The 16,947-nt window shown below is 41.6% G+C and overlaps 1 protein-coding gene across 4 annotated transcripts; it reads left to right on the plus strand.

The window, feature by feature from the left end:
* The first annotated feature begins 39 nt into the window (after positions 1–39).
* LOC132896607 (heterogeneous nuclear ribonucleoprotein A1-like) lies at positions 40–6,103 on the plus strand. 4 transcript variants are annotated; one of them, XR_009656107.1, is made up of 12 exons: positions 40–132; positions 1,040–1,159; positions 3,057–3,203; positions 3,301–3,511; positions 3,636–3,728; positions 3,814–3,894; positions 4,079–4,138; positions 4,265–4,435; positions 4,512–4,655; positions 4,740–4,824; positions 4,993–5,942; positions 6,023–6,103. XR_009656107.1 is itself a non-coding variant. In XM_060937556.1 (11 exons), exons 1-10 carry the CDS (start codon positions 121–123, stop codon positions 4,829–4,831), a joined length of 1,131 nt encoding a protein of 376 aa, XP_060793539.1. In that variant the 5' UTR covers positions 40–120; the 3' UTR covers positions 4,832–4,843; positions 4,993–6,103. The 4 variants fall into 4 exon arrangements, 3 of the variants coding, with proteins under 3 accessions (XP_060793539.1, XP_060793537.1, XP_060793538.1); XM_060937556.1 differs by having other exon boundaries at positions 4,740–4,843; positions 4,993–6,103; XM_060937554.1 differs by having other exon boundaries at positions 4,993–6,103.
* The last annotated feature ends 10,844 nt before the right edge of the window (positions 6,104–16,947 follow it).

Below are 16,947 nucleotides of genomic sequence, written 5' to 3' on the forward strand. Positions count from 1 at the left end.
TTGAGCGCGAATCATGAACCAATCACAGGCTGCCGAAGGCGGAGCCTAGGTACTTCATTTAATGTATAGTGCTGTGCGTTTTTCTACGATTTCATCTAGTGGTGTGTTGTGAGCTCCGCCATGTCGAAGGAGGTGAGTTTAACCACAAGTTGAAGTTTATGCTAAAGAAGTATAAAATACTTGTAGTTTCGTATAGGTTTTATCATGATGAGTTTGAATTTAAGTACAGTAGTGATGAATTAAATTGTGTATGATGTGCTTTACACATATAGCCAGATGCTAGCCGGGCCGCCATCTTGGTTTTCTTGTGAGGCAGATTAGTCTTCGAAGATGCGTTTGAAAGATTGGTTGCACAGACCGGCCATGGCCCTGTTTATTTTTTTGAATGATGGTGATCTAGACCAATCATATGCAAAAGAAGTCGAAGCGCGAATCGCGAGCCAATCAGAGGCTGCCGAAGGCGGAGCCTAGATATTTTATTTAAATGTTCAGTCGTGGTGTGATTTTGTTTGTTTTCACCGATTTTGTGCAGTAGCGTGTCTGTTTAAACAGCCATGTCGAAAGAGGTGAGGATAATTACAAGATGAGGCTTATGCTAAAGGGAGTATTAGGCTTGCGGTTTTGTTTAGCATTATTGTAATAACTTTAATCACATTAGACTGGTGTTGTGCGTGATGCTCTTTACATGCGTGGACACGTGCTGGCTGCCATCTTGGTTTCCTTGTTAGCAGATTAGCCGAGCAAAATGGATATTTGATATAATTGCAGACCGTTTGGTTGTAAGCTGTAGGAGAAAAGTGCGCAGTTTACACTGTAAATGCTCTGGTGTTCTGTTTATTATATTATTTTCTGCTAGTTACTGTATAGTTATTTAGCTAGCTGTTATGGTTCCTGGTGTTCAACATGGCGGAAGTGGCGGTGTTTCACCGGTTGATCTTCACACTGCACGGAAAACTTGGCCTCAAATACCGGCTGTTGAAGGATTTACAGTTGTTGTTGTCGCCAAAAATAACTTAACGTGTTTTTTTTTTCTTCCCAGGGCCAAATACGAGAACCAGAGCAGCTCCGGAAGTTGTTCATCGGAGGCCTGAGCTTCGAGACCACAGACGACAGTCTGCGCTCTTACTTTGAGCAATGGGGCACGTTAACCGACTGTGTGGTGAGTCTCCACGTGGTTTTGTTTCAAATCAGGGTGCATTTTATATATTGTAATTTTTTTTTTCTGATCATGACTTTATATATATATATATATATATATATATATATATATATATATATATATATATATATATATTAGTTTAAAGCTCCAGTTGTTGTGGAAACTTGATCAAGGAGTTGTACAAAATACTTTTTATTTATTGACAAACAAAAAAAGCTGATCTCTTAACAATGACAAGTTTTCATCTTATCAGGATTCACACCTCTTTTGAGATTCTCAGTATTGTATAACCTCATTGACATTTCATATCAGGCTGCTGGATTTCCATGGATGTTTTCTATACCGCTTATCATTCATACAATATAGGTTATTTACCAGCTGGGAGATCCATATGGTGAAATACCGTGACCGAGGTCTTGAAAGTACTGAGCGAGGCCTTCTGGGCTGAGGTCAGTATTCAAGGCCGAGGTCACGGTATTTCACCATACGGACCAACCTTAAGCTGGTAAATAATATATTTTTTACTTTACCAAATTCTAACAGAAAACGAGAGCGCCCGAAAGGGAAAACAGAGTCGAGCCGCCGTTTTGAATCCTCATTCACTTTCTCCTCAGTATACAAGTGCACTTCCATGGCAGGAAAAATAACTACATTTTGCTGCTTATGTAGTCCCCTATTTAGACAAATAGGAGTCATTCAGGATTCAGCAATGTTTTTGCTCAGTGTTAGCAAGTTAGAGGTTTTCAGCTTTCTCCTGAAGTGTTTTATTTGTTCTTCCTCAGGGTAGTAAAACTTGCTTTCGCTGTGAAGACTGTCATTTATCACTATCCATGATGTAAAATTAATGCTATTCTCCTGAGAAATGCTGGCAAAAATTTGATTTTTGATAATCTTTTATAAATAAATCTTATTTTAAAAAAAAAATGTTGATGACAAATGCTACCATGTTTGTTGTTGTGAATGAGCGAGTTGCCAGAGGTCCGTATCCGGGGTCCATACTGTAGGATACGGACCTGCTCGCCAGCCAGCGCGTGGAATTTGATGGAAACCGGACTGCGAAAAAATTATCCCATTTGTTCTTAAGTCAGTATCCTGAATTCATTTGCTTCAGATGGTTAAATTTCAGTGTGCTTGAGTGTATGTGTGACAAACAAAGGCTTTCCTTGTCACAAGGCATCATCGATTTCTGTTTCTATCGGCCCTGGGCTCTCACCTATTACATAGCTTGGGTGACAGTGTGGGGTCTGGTCTCCCTGCTCGCATCTGTATTGTGGGGTCTCATTAGATGGCAGTAGGTACCATTTTTATGATGGTCTTTGGTATGATCCAATCACAAGTAGAACTCTTGATTTTCTGGTCAAGAGGCAGACATGCTAACCACTAGGCCAACTCAGAGTATAGGCACACGCTTCTCGTGCTGCTGATCATTGGTGTTGACCAAGCACTCCAGAACATGGCTCATGATTCAAATGGATGACTTGCGACACTTAATAAAATGCAGGACCAGCACAAAACATGGTGCACATTACTTGATTGAAATGGCCTTGACCAAATCGAGTTGTAGGGTAAGGTGCAGAAGTTAGAACAGTGCACGATTCAGAAAGGTGTGCGAAACTAGCACCACGTGGGGGGGGGGGGGGAAACTAATATTCGTGGAGAGTGAACAATACGTTATTTGGAAGGAAATGCGTCAGTGATTTGCCAATAACCTTTCTGTCAAATCGGTCTCAACTTCATACGTTTACTTTTGTGTAAATTATGTCAAATTAACTTATCGAATCATTTGCGTAAAACAAAACAACTTGTATTTTATTTAATGGGGATGATCATTATTGTATGTGATGCATGAAATATTCCATACAGCTCAGATTTTTTTTTTCTTCCCCCCCCCCGCAAGGTTATGAGAGACCCAAACTCCAAGCGCTCCAGGGGCTTTGGTTTTGTAACATACTCCTGTGTAGATGAAGTCGATGCCGCCATGAAGGCGCGTCCTCACAAAGTCGACGGTCGTCTTGTAGAGCCCAAACGTGCCGTGTCTCGAGAGGTGAGTGCTAATGTTCACTAATTTCCTAACTGTGAAAGCACTGGGATAGTGGCTTGATTTTCCCCATTTCTAAATGTCTACTACTCTTGCATCCCAGGATTCCAACAAACCTTTTGCACACACTACAGTAAAAAAGATCTTTGTGGGTGGCATTAAGGAAGATACAGAAGAGGGCCATCTACGGGAATATTTCCAGGAATTCGGGGCGATCGAAGCGATTGAAATAATGACCGATCGTAAGACTGGCAACAAAAGAGGCTTTGCATTTGTTACTTTTGATGATCATGATGCTGTGGATCGTATTGTCAGTAAGTGTTTGTTTGTGGGTTTTTTTTTTTTTTTTTTTAATAAAATCAAAAAACACTAGTTTGTTGAGAGACTGCAAAGTGAGGACTGGATTAATGTGCATTTTTGTTTCCATGTGCGTTCTAGTTCAAAAGTACCACACAATAAATGGCCATAATTCAGAAGTGAGGAAAGCGGTGTCTAAACAAGAGATGCAGAATTCATCAATGAACATGAGGGGTAAGATGTTGCTGTGCGCCATGTCTTGTAAGCACATGAGCCATGTTCTTTTTGCGTTAAGTAAAAAAAAATTTTGTGTGTGTAGGACGTGGAGGTGGAAACTTTGGGCGTTATGGTGGCAATGACTTCGGAGGCGGCAGAGATGGATTCAGAGATGGGTTCAGAGGTAGCCATCACAACTTTGTGTTCTCTTGGGGTCAATCACAAAATGTGGGTGGGTTTATAGCTGCCTGGATGCAAATGTGCATCTTTGGTTGTCACCCTGGGGCCAAATGTGACTTGGTGTAGTGTGTGGAGGAACTAGTGTATGATGCAAGCTATTTAAAATGCTGTTTACTGTTTGTAATTAGGGGGTAGAGGTGAAGGATATGGAGGTGGAGATGGCTACAACAATGGCTTCGGAGGTGATGGTATGTGACCTTTTTCTTCACTGGACCACTTCACTCGTTTAAGCCTTTTATGTTTTGAATGTAAAGGAAAGGACTAAAAGGCCAACTTGTTGACGACCTGTATAATGTGACCTAACTGTGACGCAGGTGGCTATGGCAGTGGTGGCTACGGAGGCAACCGTGGTGGAGGATATGGTGGAGGTGGACAAGGTTATGGAAATGGTGGTGGTGGAGGATATGGTGGAGGAGGATACGGTGGCAGCAGTGGTGGCGGCAGTGGTTATGACAACTATAACCATGGCAGTGGAAGCTTTGGTGGTGAGTTTTCATTTAGTCTTGGTGGTATTTGGAAGGCCTCTTTTTCCCTGGTTATAAATTCTTGTCCTGTGCATAGGTAACTTTGGAGGAGGAGGTGGTGGTGGTGGTGGTGGTAACAGCAACTACAGCGACTTTGGAAACTACAACAACCAGCAGTCAAGTTTTGGCCCCATGAAAGGAAACTTTGGAGGCAGCAGTAGGAATAGCGGCCCATATGGTGGTGCGTGTTGTACTCCACTGCATCCGTGAAATTAATTAATTTCCCAGCGATTTCAACCTTAAACCTAATCTTGTTTTCCCTCAGGTGGATATGGTGGTAGCTCAGGAGGCAGTGGGGGCTATGGCGGAGGTTCTGGTGGAGGATATGGTGGAAACTCTGGAGGCAGACGGTATTAAGTCCTTTTTAAGGTTTGTATCTTAGGGAGGAATCAAACCCTCCCCCGTTGTAGTCCTAATTAGTTAGTCTTAAAGCGCACTAAACCTTGTTTGATATTACAAAAATCTGTGGAGGTTTAAGAGGCAGTGTGTAGCTTAATGATGTTGTTCGTATTCAACAGGGCTCAGTACTTAGGAGAGGAGACAGGAGAGCGAGAGGGCTGACAGGGCAGCGGCAGGTTTACTCCCTAGATCTGCTCAGCCGTTCAGAGGAGATGTACAGTAGTGCTGTCACAAACAGGACTTTTTCTGCATGGTTGTGATGTCTAGGTTTTTTGTTTTTGTTTTTTAAATGTACTTTTATTTTCTGTATTGGGATTCATTCCATGAGGTTTTGTAGAAGTACTTTATTCCGCTATTCTAATTGTGTAATTTCAAGAAATCAAATTGAAATAAAGTGACTTCCAGTTTTTAAAAAAAAAGCTGTTCTTTTGGTCACTGGGGATTATTGGGGGGCATCACTGGGTATCATGGTTGGATTTTTGTCTCGCCCAGACAGTGAAAAGTAATGCAGAAATTAAGGGTAATGTTCTCGGAAACCATCTGTAGAACAAATATCGGCCACCTGCTAGTTAGACTGGCAAAGACGAAGCAGGTTAGTTTGTATGACTGCCATGACTAGCCATGGAGGCAAGCTGAGAAAGGAGTAGGAAGACCTTCACCATGAGAAGAATCAGGGAGCGTTTGAGTACAGGTCGTCTCTGAGAGACTAGGAGAGAGCAACAGAATGGCTATATTGCCACCAGTAGGTAAGAACAGACTTCTCAATTACCACTGGACACAACTCATTTTATTCATTGTAGATGCAGTACATGACTGTATTCTGAACTTTGCGGTCACTTTTCTGTACTTATGACAATGTAGTTTGTTTGACCTGGAATGAGTAATACACTTAATGTAGCCTGGTTTCTTGATTTATTTTAATATATAACCAAGAAGCGAGTACGTGTAAGGCTTTACTTCTGCTAACTGTCTGCTTTTGGTCTTTGCCTCTTTTTGTTTTAGGAATATGAATGGAGACTTGTGATTCAGAATTGAGATATTTGCCTGTCTTTCTGCAGGCAGTCTGAAGGTAATACACTTATTTTTGCTCTGTTGATGCTTGAAATGCTCTTTAAAAAAAAAAATGTTCACCTGTCTTATCTGTTGTAGGACCAAAGGCCTGTTGAGGTGGGGGTGTTTTTTAAGAAATTGTTTTTACTCCTTTTAAATAAAGTTTTTATTCTTTTGTAACGTGTGACTTGTGTGGGTTTTTTTTTTTTTTTTGGTAATTTGCATTGTACTGTAGATTGCATAAAAGCAAACAGAGCCCCGGGTATAAATGATTCTCTTGGTCTGTTTGCTTGGAACAAATTGGACTCCAGATGTAGTGACCATTCCAAAGAGCTTATATCATCACACATGCTTTGCCATTTGAGGTTTTTAATCCCTTGCTGGCCCAAAGGGGGATTATGTCGTGGCGATGTCCATCCCGGGAAAGGTGCTCACCTTCTGAAATCAACCTCTCTCACAGCTTTTGGAGGAATTTTATGAAACTTGGCAGGATTCTTTGTCAGTAATGCGCTTATTGTAACTTCATTCAACTTGGTTGCATTTTACCAGAGTTACAGCCCTTGATTAACAATTATAATTTGACAATTTTCACGAGTTTTTCCTTCTGAAGTCAACTCGTCTCAATTTTTGGACGAATTTCTTGAAGCTTGGCAAAAGGCCTTGTTATATGACTGTAATACACATACTGAAATTTTATTTCATTTGTGAAAATTTTACCAGAGTTTTGACCCTTGATGAAATAACTGACAATTTCACGAGGCTGTATGTTCTTCTGAAATCAACTCCTCTCACAATTTGTGGAGGAATTTCACCAAACTTGGTAAAAGGCTTTGTTATATGACCAGTTATGCGCATATAGAAATTTGTTTAATTTGGGCAATTTTTATCAGAGTTATGCCCTTAATTATTAACTAACTGGCAATTTCATCAAGGTGTGCTTGCTTTCTGAAGTCAACTTCCTTCACAAATTATTATCCCTGCTAGTCAATAGGCCTGAAGGAGGATTATGTCATGGCAATGTCCGTCCGAGGAAGGGTGCTCACCTCCTGAAATCGACTCCTCTCACAATTTGGGGGGTAATTTCATGAAACTTGACAGGATTCTTTGTCAGTAATATGCATATTGCAATTTCATTCAATTCAGTCATGTTTTACCAGAGTAATGGTGTAGTTGTCGGTGAGGGGTTATTGGTCAAGTTTTTTATTTGCCATTTGTGCATAAACCAACAGTTCAAACACATTGGAGTTTTTGTGCAGGGCTCTGTCAACAGTTTAGGAAATATAATAAGATATATAGAAACAATACGTTAGGAAATATAACACTAATAAACATAAAGCACTATACAAAAAGGTGGTAATATTGTACAAAATTTTAAATACAAGTACTAAACAAAAGGCGAGGGCGAATGTTAACAGTAATAAAATAAAAGGCTAGTCCTGAGTACTGTTCCTGGATTATGAAAAGAGGGGGAAGTTATATGGAAATATTGCACATTTATCAGAGGGTATATGATACATAGCCCTGTTTCACAGATAATATATTGCATGACAAGTGAAGTGAGGTAGTAATGGGTTATTGTTACACTTATTCAATAGTTTTGTTTTGCCATCAGTCTGACTGGCAGGGAAGAAGCTGTTGAACGGTGTTCTGAGTGATGATGCTGTCTCTCAGGTACGTGCGGTGTTTGTGTCTGAGCAGAGAATGAGCTGGGTGGAGTGAGTCTCTGAGGAGTCCCTCTGCTCTTTTCCGACAGTGCTGCATATGGAGTCCATGAAAGGAAGTTTTGTGCTCTCTGAGCACTCTTATTTTAAAGTGCCATTCCACCATTGGATGTATTCTTTGGCATAAAATACAATATATTTTATGACATGACTAGACAGAGAAATCTTTTAGCTTCAAAATGATATATCAAACATAATTTTTTTGACAACGACAAGTATATTAATTTTGCGACCAAAGTCACCTACCCTTTTAATTTCCACGTGGTAGTGAAACGTGATGTCATCGGCAGGTTCCCCTTCTTGTGTACCACGTCACGTGTGACGTGGCACAGATTATCAGCAATGGCGGATAGAACGCGATTTCCACTTGTCGATTGCTGTGCCGATATTCACCATCGACCGTCTCCTTTGGGCATCACTTGCTATTTTCCTTCGCCTCTTTTCCGAAGCTGACAATCGCGTTCTATCCTCCATTGCTGATAATCTGTGCCACGTCACACGTGACGTGGTACACAAGAAGGGGAACCTGCCGATGACATCACGTTTCACTACCGCACAGAAATTAAAAGGGTAGGTGACTTTGGTCGCAAAATTAATATACTTGTCGTTGTCAAAAAATTGTTTGATATATTTTGAAGCTAAAAGATTTCTCTGTCTAGTCATGTCATAAAATATATTGTATTTTATGCCAAAAAAATACATCCAATGGTGGAATGGCACTTTAAGGGTGTTTGAAAATGGGAATTGTTCAGAATGTTTCAATAAACTCTCCTACACCTAAGCATGTGTCTCTGTAGAATGTTAAACATAGCAACACTTGATAGTAATAGCAGTAGATCTAATCTTTGAGCACCAGTGGTTCCTTTAATGCAACACAGCAATTTTGCAGATAACACTTAAAAAAAAAAATCCTTGTCTTGTCACAATCTATGATTTAATAATTTCTGGTGAGTGATCTCCTTGACTGACTGATTTAGAGAAAATAGCTGTAGTTGTTAGCTGGGACAGATTCCCCCATTAATTGAAAGAAAAAAACCTTTATTTATTACCTCCGCCAAGGAGGTTTATGTTTTCGGTAGAGTTGGTTTGTTTGTTGGTTTGTCTGTTAACATTACAGAAAAAGTAATGAACGGATTGCTCTGAAATTTTTTCCAGAGGTGTGACTGGGCACAAGTAACAATCTGTTAAATTTTGGCGGTGATCCGGATCACCTTCTGGATCCCGGATTTTTTTTTTTAAGGATTCTTGGAGGAGGTCTGCGCTCTCCGAGTGCTTTTCTAATTACACACAAATTCAAGCAGTGAAATTCCTCCTCTGCATTTAACCCATCTGAAGCAATGAGTGTATCCACACACGCATACACACGCCCAGAGCAGTGGGCAGCTATGCTACAGCACCCAGGGAGCCGTGGGGGGGGATAGATGCCTTGCTCAAGGGTGCTTCAGCCCAACCTTCAGGCCAGTTAAAGTGCATATCATGGGTAAATTCAGGAGCAAGATCAATGTAATTCTATTTTATATTAAACTTTGATCAAATATCTCTCTCATTTTATATTTTGTGCAATTTTTTTTTACCTTGCGCAATACCAGAGAAATTCAGTTGAAATCAAGCCATTTGGTCTGCCTCTCGGCAAGGTGGTGTAGTGGTTAGCGCTGTCGCCTCACAGCAAGAAGGTCCGGGTTCGAGCCCCATGGCCGGCGAGGGCCTTTCTGTGTGGAGTTTGCATGTTCTCCCCGTGTCCGCGTGGGTTTCCTCCGGGTGCTCCGGTTTCCCCCACAGTCCAAAGACATGCAGGTTAGGTTAACTGGTGACTCTAAATTGACCGTAGGTGTGAATGTGAGTGTGAATGGTTGTCTGTGTCTATGTGTCAGCCCTGTGATGACCTGGCGACTTGTCCAGGGTGTACCCCGCCTTTCGCCCGTAGTCAGCTGGGATAGGCTCCAGCTTGCCTGTGACCCTGTAGAAGGATAAAGCGGCTAGAGATAATGAGATGAGAATGTGAGATGGTCCGCCTCTGAAAAAACTTGGCGTTTGGCTTTCACGGCAAACATTGATTTTCGTGACGTCACGTGCAGGACACCTCCTTCTGAATCCTACGTCAGCGCTGGTTTGTTTATGAGAAAACGACCTGGTGGTTTTCTGCAAATTTCTTCAACGTTATCACGTAATTATTAAAATGGTTAACAGATGTATCGTAGGAGGGTGTAGCAGCACCAATCTTGATGGGATTAGCACTCATCGTTTCCCAAAAGACCGGACAATGAGAGAGAAATGGGAGCGCTTCGTGCGAGGCACCCGGAAGCCGAGGACCAAAGCAGAGCCGAGAAAAAGACCAAGAAAATCGGCAATTCACAAGTTGCCAGGGTAAGAAATAATTCTGACATCTCATTATATTCTTCATCCAAAGGTGAAGTAACATTGCGCTCAGGTGACAATTCCATATTTCAATGCAAAATCGCTAGCTGCTAAACTTGGTGTACACAGGCTGTGCACTGAAACCATGCAAGCTCGCGCAGCCTGCTGGCGCTTCCGCAGGTGACATCACAAATCTGGCTCCAGACTCCCTTGGGATTTTTCCAGATGCATTTTATTTTATTTTATTTTTTTCTGCTGTGGACAGATGGCCTTGTGCAAGATTACCTTTCTGGATGGGTGTGTAAAGGGACATACTTTCATATAAAAAAAAAAACATTGGTCCAGGGGCGGCATGGTGGTGTAATGGTTAGCGCTGTTGCCTCACAGCAAGAAGGTCTGGGTTCGAGCCCCGGGGCCAGCGAGGGCCTTTCTGTGCGGAGTTTGCATGTTCTCCCCGTGTTCGCGTGGGTTTCCTCCGGGTGCTCCGGTTTCCCCCACAGTCCAAAGACATGCAGGTTAGGTTAACTGGTGACTCTAAATTGACCGTAGGTGTGAATGTGAGTGTGAATGGTTGTCTGTGTCTATGTGTCAGCCCTGTGATGACCTGGCGACTTGTCCAGGGTGTACCCCGCCTTTCACCCGTAGTCAGCTGGGATAGGCTCCAGCTTGCCTGCAACCCTGTAGAACAGGATAAAGCGGCTAGAGATGATGAGATGAGACACTGGTCCAGAATATGCACTTTAATCTAATGGTCAGGTCCCCAAATTGAAAAAGGGCTTTAAATAAGAAGGCGTAGGCATTTTTGAGGAAAAGTAATTCAAGTGTTGTTTCTATATGATTTTTGGGTGCTGAATCCATTTCTGCTGTATAACATTCTCTAAAAGTTACGGTTTAGCCGTAAACGACAAAACAAACATGGCCGCCGGTGTATTTCGTGTTTGCTCAATAACTTTGGAATGGATGGATGGATTTGCACCAAATCTTGTGTGCTAATACTCTGTAATAGATACATGAACTGACAAAATTTTGGAGACCAACTCTTTCAAGATGGCTGACTTTTTGTTTGTGCAATAACTTTGGAACGGGTTGACGGATTTGCATCAAATCTTGTGTGTTAACACTCTATAATAGGTACATTAACTGATTAAATTTTGAAGGCCAACGCTATCAAGATGGCCGACTGTCAATATGGCCGATTTTTTGCTTGTGCGATAACTTTTAAATGGGTGGACGGATTTGCACCAAATTGATAAGTACATGAACTGAGACTCAAATGGTCAAGATGGCAGTAGCTTTATGTACTACCCTGATGTTTTTTTTTTTGCTGGGGGGGCAAAAAAAACAAAAAAAGCAAAAATAAATAAAAATAAAATAAACATGGCTGGCAAAACTTTATAATGCATTTACTGTAGTTTAACCATTGCTCAATAAAACTAAACTATACATCCACAGGTCTTCAAACATGTTGATAATGAAAACCTATATCCATGAAAACTATGTGCATGAGAAGAACAGTAATATTATAAACGTGAACATTTGAATGTAAACATAGCCTATTGGCCTATTCAATCTAATCCAGCCCTTGGATAGTTTTCAACAATAAACAAAAAGAAGACACTGTAGTGTCACCTACTGACATAACAAAAGCTATTGATTCATGCAAGTACTATTTGACATTCTGCATTTGCAAGATGCAGTACATGGGTTAGGCTTGCATCCACATCGGCGTGTCTTGCATCCCGTGGAGCAGGCACAGGAGATGAACTCCTCACAAACCTCTGGAACTGGTGGCAGTGACATGAGCTGAGGAACAAGCAAGTTTTCCTCTATTTTCCACCCCATGGTCTCAGGGGATGGGAGAAGTGGCTTCTGCAAGTTAGCTTGGTTCCAGACTAAAGCTTGAAAGTGAGAACGCTGAATATGGAAGTACAGTGCATCTCTAGTTGGTGGCAGCCTTTCTATTGTCATGCCCCTTACAAGCATGCTTGCTCTGACATCATTGATGTGGTCAGCATCCATTGCACCATACAGTTTGCAGACAAACTGTTCTACATTCTGAATGGTGTGTTCACTAAGCTCTGGACCTTCACCAAGTCCCTTTAAGAGACGATGGTGCTGCACAAACACATCCCAACATGACTTTTTTGTGTACCCTGCAATGTATGAAGTTGAATCACTTCCAGTCAGTGCATGGAAAGCTGGAAGCAGCTTCAGAACCTGTGGTTCCATCTTCAGTTGTTTCACAATAGCGTGAATTGGGAAGTATTTTCTTTCCTTTGGTGTACCTGCTTTCATCCAGAGCTTTTTGCATGGCATCATGTGGAAGTGGACAATCAGTAGGATCAAGATGTCAGTGTCTGTTGCTGAAACAACAATGGTTGATGCCTTGCTTGTTATGCAGTGGAGAACAATTCTGGTGTCTGCTTTCTCATGCTTAGCTTCCATGCAGTTGGTGTTCAGTGTTGCATTGGACGCTTCGACACCCTCTTCATCACTAAAGCCACCTGCTGTCACTATGGTTTTGTTGACTGGTGCTCTCAGAATCAGCTGTTGCGACAGGAATCGAGCAAGGTCAGCCTTGTTGTCCTGATGAGCAATGAAGTTTTCCCACTTTACAGGAAGAGGCAAATCTGTGCTTTCAACAGGTCTTCAGATTGCCACCAAGCCTCTTCCGCGGCGCTTCCGTGTTCCAGTTTTGATTGTGTTTGGTAGCGATCAAACAATACATCAATCCATTGGAATTTTGCTCCGCTTTTGAGTACAGCCTCTACAAATAAAAGAAAACAGGTCTGCACACTGCTGGATACGCTCCAAAAAATAAACTTTATTTAATTAAAACAAGCAACGTTTCGATCACCCTGGATCTTCATCAGGCATATGGGTAACAGGAAGAGGCTGTGGCCTATATCACATGACCCTGCTCTACACCCGCCCAGGCAAGGCACCCAAAGGTGCCAATCAATTAGACAGACAGGTGTCTTAACCTGTACCAGTCATACAAAAGGCAAAACCAAAAAACATTTGCAAGTTTGAAAGATTAAAAATATGTGAATATAGTACACCAACATATAAAATACATATCACGTGAAAATCAATTACAAAAAAGGTTTTAAATCAAAATACATATTCATTCCCTTAGGTGCAATGGTGTTCAAGGTATATATATAAAAAGCCTCGCGTCTTAAAAGGAGATGCGCGTTGTTTTCCAAACAACAAGGTGTCTAAAAACGCGCATCGCAGAGCATAGAAGCAACATACGGTTGAATGATGAGAAGAACCCTGTAGCTGTCCATTTTAACACGTTTAAGCACAATCTCGCAACCCTTCAATATATTGGCATTGAACATGTTGCTACACCTAGACGTGGGGGTGATGTTGATAATCTCCTTTTAAGACGCGAGGCTTTTTATATATATACCTTGAACACCATTGCACCTAAGGGAATGAATATGTATTTTGATTTAAAACCTTTTTTGTAATTGATTTTCACGTGATATGTATTTTATATGTTGGTGTACTATATTCACATATTTTTAATCTTTCAAACTTGCAAATGTTTTTTGGTTTTGCCTTTTGTATGACTGGTACAGGTTAAGACACCTGTCTGTCTAATTGATTGGCACCTTTGGGTGCCTTGCCTGGGCGGGTGTAGAGCAGGGTCATGTGATATAGGCCACAGCCTCTTCCTGTTACCCATATGCCTGATGAAGATCCAGGGTGATCGAAACGTTGCTTGTTTTAATTAAATAAAGTTTATTTTTTGGAGCGTATCCAGCAGTGTGCAGACCTATTTTCTTTTATTGTCTGACATTTTTGTCTGGCACCTGCAAAGAGTTTTTGGATGTGCGCACCCTACTCAAACGATTACAGCCTCTACAAAGACATCAGCAAGGTCCCCAAATGTCTTTGCTCCTTGTGGCTTAGCAATGGCAATGACCAGAGCTTGACCATCAATTATGAGCATGGGCTCCTCTTCTAGGTCTTTGTCATCAAGGTGATCAGGACATACAACACCAGCAGTTAAGATCTTAGCGAATACGGCCTTTGAACCTGAACGAAGTTGTCCATTTACCTCTGCCAAAGATAAGGGTACAACAAATAGTTCATGTGCCATAATACTGTTCAGATTGACTGGCCGCCCTGCATCATATGCAGAAATGAGCTGCTGCAGAATGTTTCTGTCTGCTTTGATTGTTTTTGCCTTCCCAGTTTTTGGGTCTGACCGTTCAACTTCAAACAGAGAAGCAAAAGTCAAATATTTGTTCTTTTTCAATTTGTCCCTGAAAGTGACTCTTCTCCTTTTAGATGGCAATAGCCTCTCCTCTACAAATACATCTAATTGACTTTGCCCATTCTGTGGCACAGTCAACAGCTCTTTTTCAATCTCCAGCGTGACTACATCTTTGTTTGCAATGTTCTGCAGTGTCTGGGACAGGATGGCAGAGAAAAGACCAAACCTCTGCAAGACTGCAAGTAAAGCATCTTCATCTGCATTGTCCCTTTTCATTTGGTTATATTATGTTTGCATAAAACATCAATCTGAACATGTGCTTACAAAAAATCGACAGCCCATAAAATTTACTTCAAGGGCTCAAAAAACAATTTTCATGAATAATGTTTGATTGGAATGACATTAAGACACCAGATGTCCTGGGGATGGTCAGTTTTGCAAGCATATACTCAAAAAATGCCATTTAACAGAAGTCCATTGATCGCAAGGAAATGTATTTGTTTAATTCGTCCCACTTTTAAATTGATCAGGCTCACCCCAATTTAATATTTCTTAATTAAATCATGAAAAAAACAATGTTCAAATTTAACAAAACAACATAGGACATCTCATTATCTCTAGCCGCTTTATCCTTCTACAGGGTCGCAGGCAAGCTGGAGCCTATCCCAGCTGACTACGGGCGAAAGGCGGGGTACACCCTGGACAAGTCACCAAGTCATCACAGGGCTGACACATAGACACAGACAACCATTCACACTCACATTCACACCTACGGTCAATTTAGAGTCACCAGTTAACCTAACCTGCATGTCTTTGGACTGTGGGGGAAACCGGAGCACCCGGAGGAAACCCACGCAGACACGGGGAGAACATGCAAACTCCACACAGAAAGGCCCTCGCCGGCCACGGGGCTCGAACCCGGACCTTCTTGCTGTGAGGCGACAGTGCACTACACCACTACACCACCGTGCCGCCCAACATAGGACATGTTTATGGTTTGTATCAACAAAATTATACACTAGTTTTTAAGTTTCACTTGATCTTCATCAGTTTTGGATTATGCGCCTAATATTCCAGTATGTCAGGCCTCATTTGCATATGTAAACATAACATTTCAGACAACTTGCAATACAAAAAGTGTTTGTACTAATGTAAGCAAGAAACTGGTAAAGTTTTATGGTGATATATAAAAGTTTAAAAATTTTAGCCTATCTGCCATTAATTTCCAGCCTGGGAAGACGACATCTATTTTTAACCAAGAATTACAAAAAACTGGGGACCTGATTTCAATGTTATATGGTGGATTTGTATTTAGAAGACATTGAATTTTCTAAAAATGCTGTATAACAACTTTTCCCCAAAAATGCCTACAGGGTTACAGAATTCTGAATATCCGGACCTGGCTATAGAGGTTTTCGACCTGACGTCATAGGGTCAAGTGATACTGATTACGCAGGCATTTTGGAGGTCAAACAAAGCCACGCTTATCAGCAAACAACGCTTGTAATATCCATCTTCTTCATCACTTACTTTTATCGTAGAATGCCTGATAGGTGTTGTGCAGTTAGCTGCCACAACAGAAGAGGGGATAAACCTGGATTAACGTTCCATAGGTTCCCGGCCGATCGACAGCGTCACGAAAGTGGATCGCGGCGATCAGGCGAGAGAATTGGCAGCCCACCGAACACACGCGTTTGTGTGGCGAACATTTTGTCTCAGGTAACTTTTCCAAAAGTTTAAAGATATCGTATACGAGATAAATGTCAAATTATACATGTAGCCTAGCACCTAGCCTACACGTAAGCCCTGTTAGGCGGTGTTCAGGCTACCTGGCACCTAGCCCCACTAGTCAGGCTATGATGGTTTTATCTTTATACATCCGTGGTACGTGAGACGGGGACCGCTCGGCCTCATCAATGGGGCTACCTGGCACCGGGCTTCTTACTAGTGTTTGGGCGGCTTACGTGTAGTCTAGGTTTAACATACACGGTGCCCTCAGGCGAGGCAGAGCCATGTTGTTGGGTGGGTTGTACTTTTTAGATGTGAATATGCAATGGACAAAACTAGAATTCGATACTAGACATATTAATTATTATGCATTTTTCTATATTTTTAATGTAACTCTCTCTCAACCTGGACACTATTTTTCTAACTACAATGAATTTACTTTTATTTGGTATCACGTTGAAGTAGACTGTTATGGAATTTTTTGCCACAAAATGTTGTTGGAAATCTTTGCATATGTTGTCATGGCAACCATTCAAACAATGCATGCTGTGAAAAGGGAAAATACATATTTTTTGACAAATCTCTGACATGTTGGGCTAGCGGGAGTCACCATTGTTGTGACCGCCAAAATGGCGCCATCTACTTGTTGACCTGGCAACGGTCACGTGGGTCGAAAACCTCTATAACTGTGGGGTAACTGGAGGAAACCCATGCAGACTCCACCCACAAAGGCTGGGTTCGAAACCAGAACCTTCTTACTGTGATCGCGCCGCCCACTTATCTTATTAGATATTACCATCATAATGCAACATTATTTGGGGGCGAATTAAACTACAAAAATGAGTTTGAAATAAACCAATTGTCTATCAGATAAGCCCTCTGACTGCACTGTTACAAACGGATTTGGGGGCGGTGTTGCGTTTGGTTGCATTACATAGACCCTTCTGATCCTGAACCTCTGATGGGAATATCAACCAATCAAATGTTGC

The sequence above is a fragment of the Neoarius graeffei genome, chromosome 13 (genome assembly GCF_027579695.1).
Source record: "Neoarius graeffei isolate fNeoGra1 chromosome 13, fNeoGra1.pri, whole genome shotgun sequence".
Lineage (NCBI taxonomy): Eukaryota > Metazoa > Chordata > Actinopteri > Siluriformes > Ariidae > Neoarius > Neoarius graeffei.

Coding starts and splice junctions, on each gene's coding strand:
- LOC132896607 (XM_060937554.1), top strand. Junction 3,895..4,078: donor ATTCAGAGATGGGTTCAGAG/GTAGCCATCACA, acceptor GTTTGTAATTAG/GGGGTAGAGGTGAAGGATAT. Junction 4,825..4,992: donor GGAAACTCTGGAGGCAGACG/GTATTAAGTCCT, acceptor CGTATTCAACAG/GGCTCAGTACTTAGGAGAGG.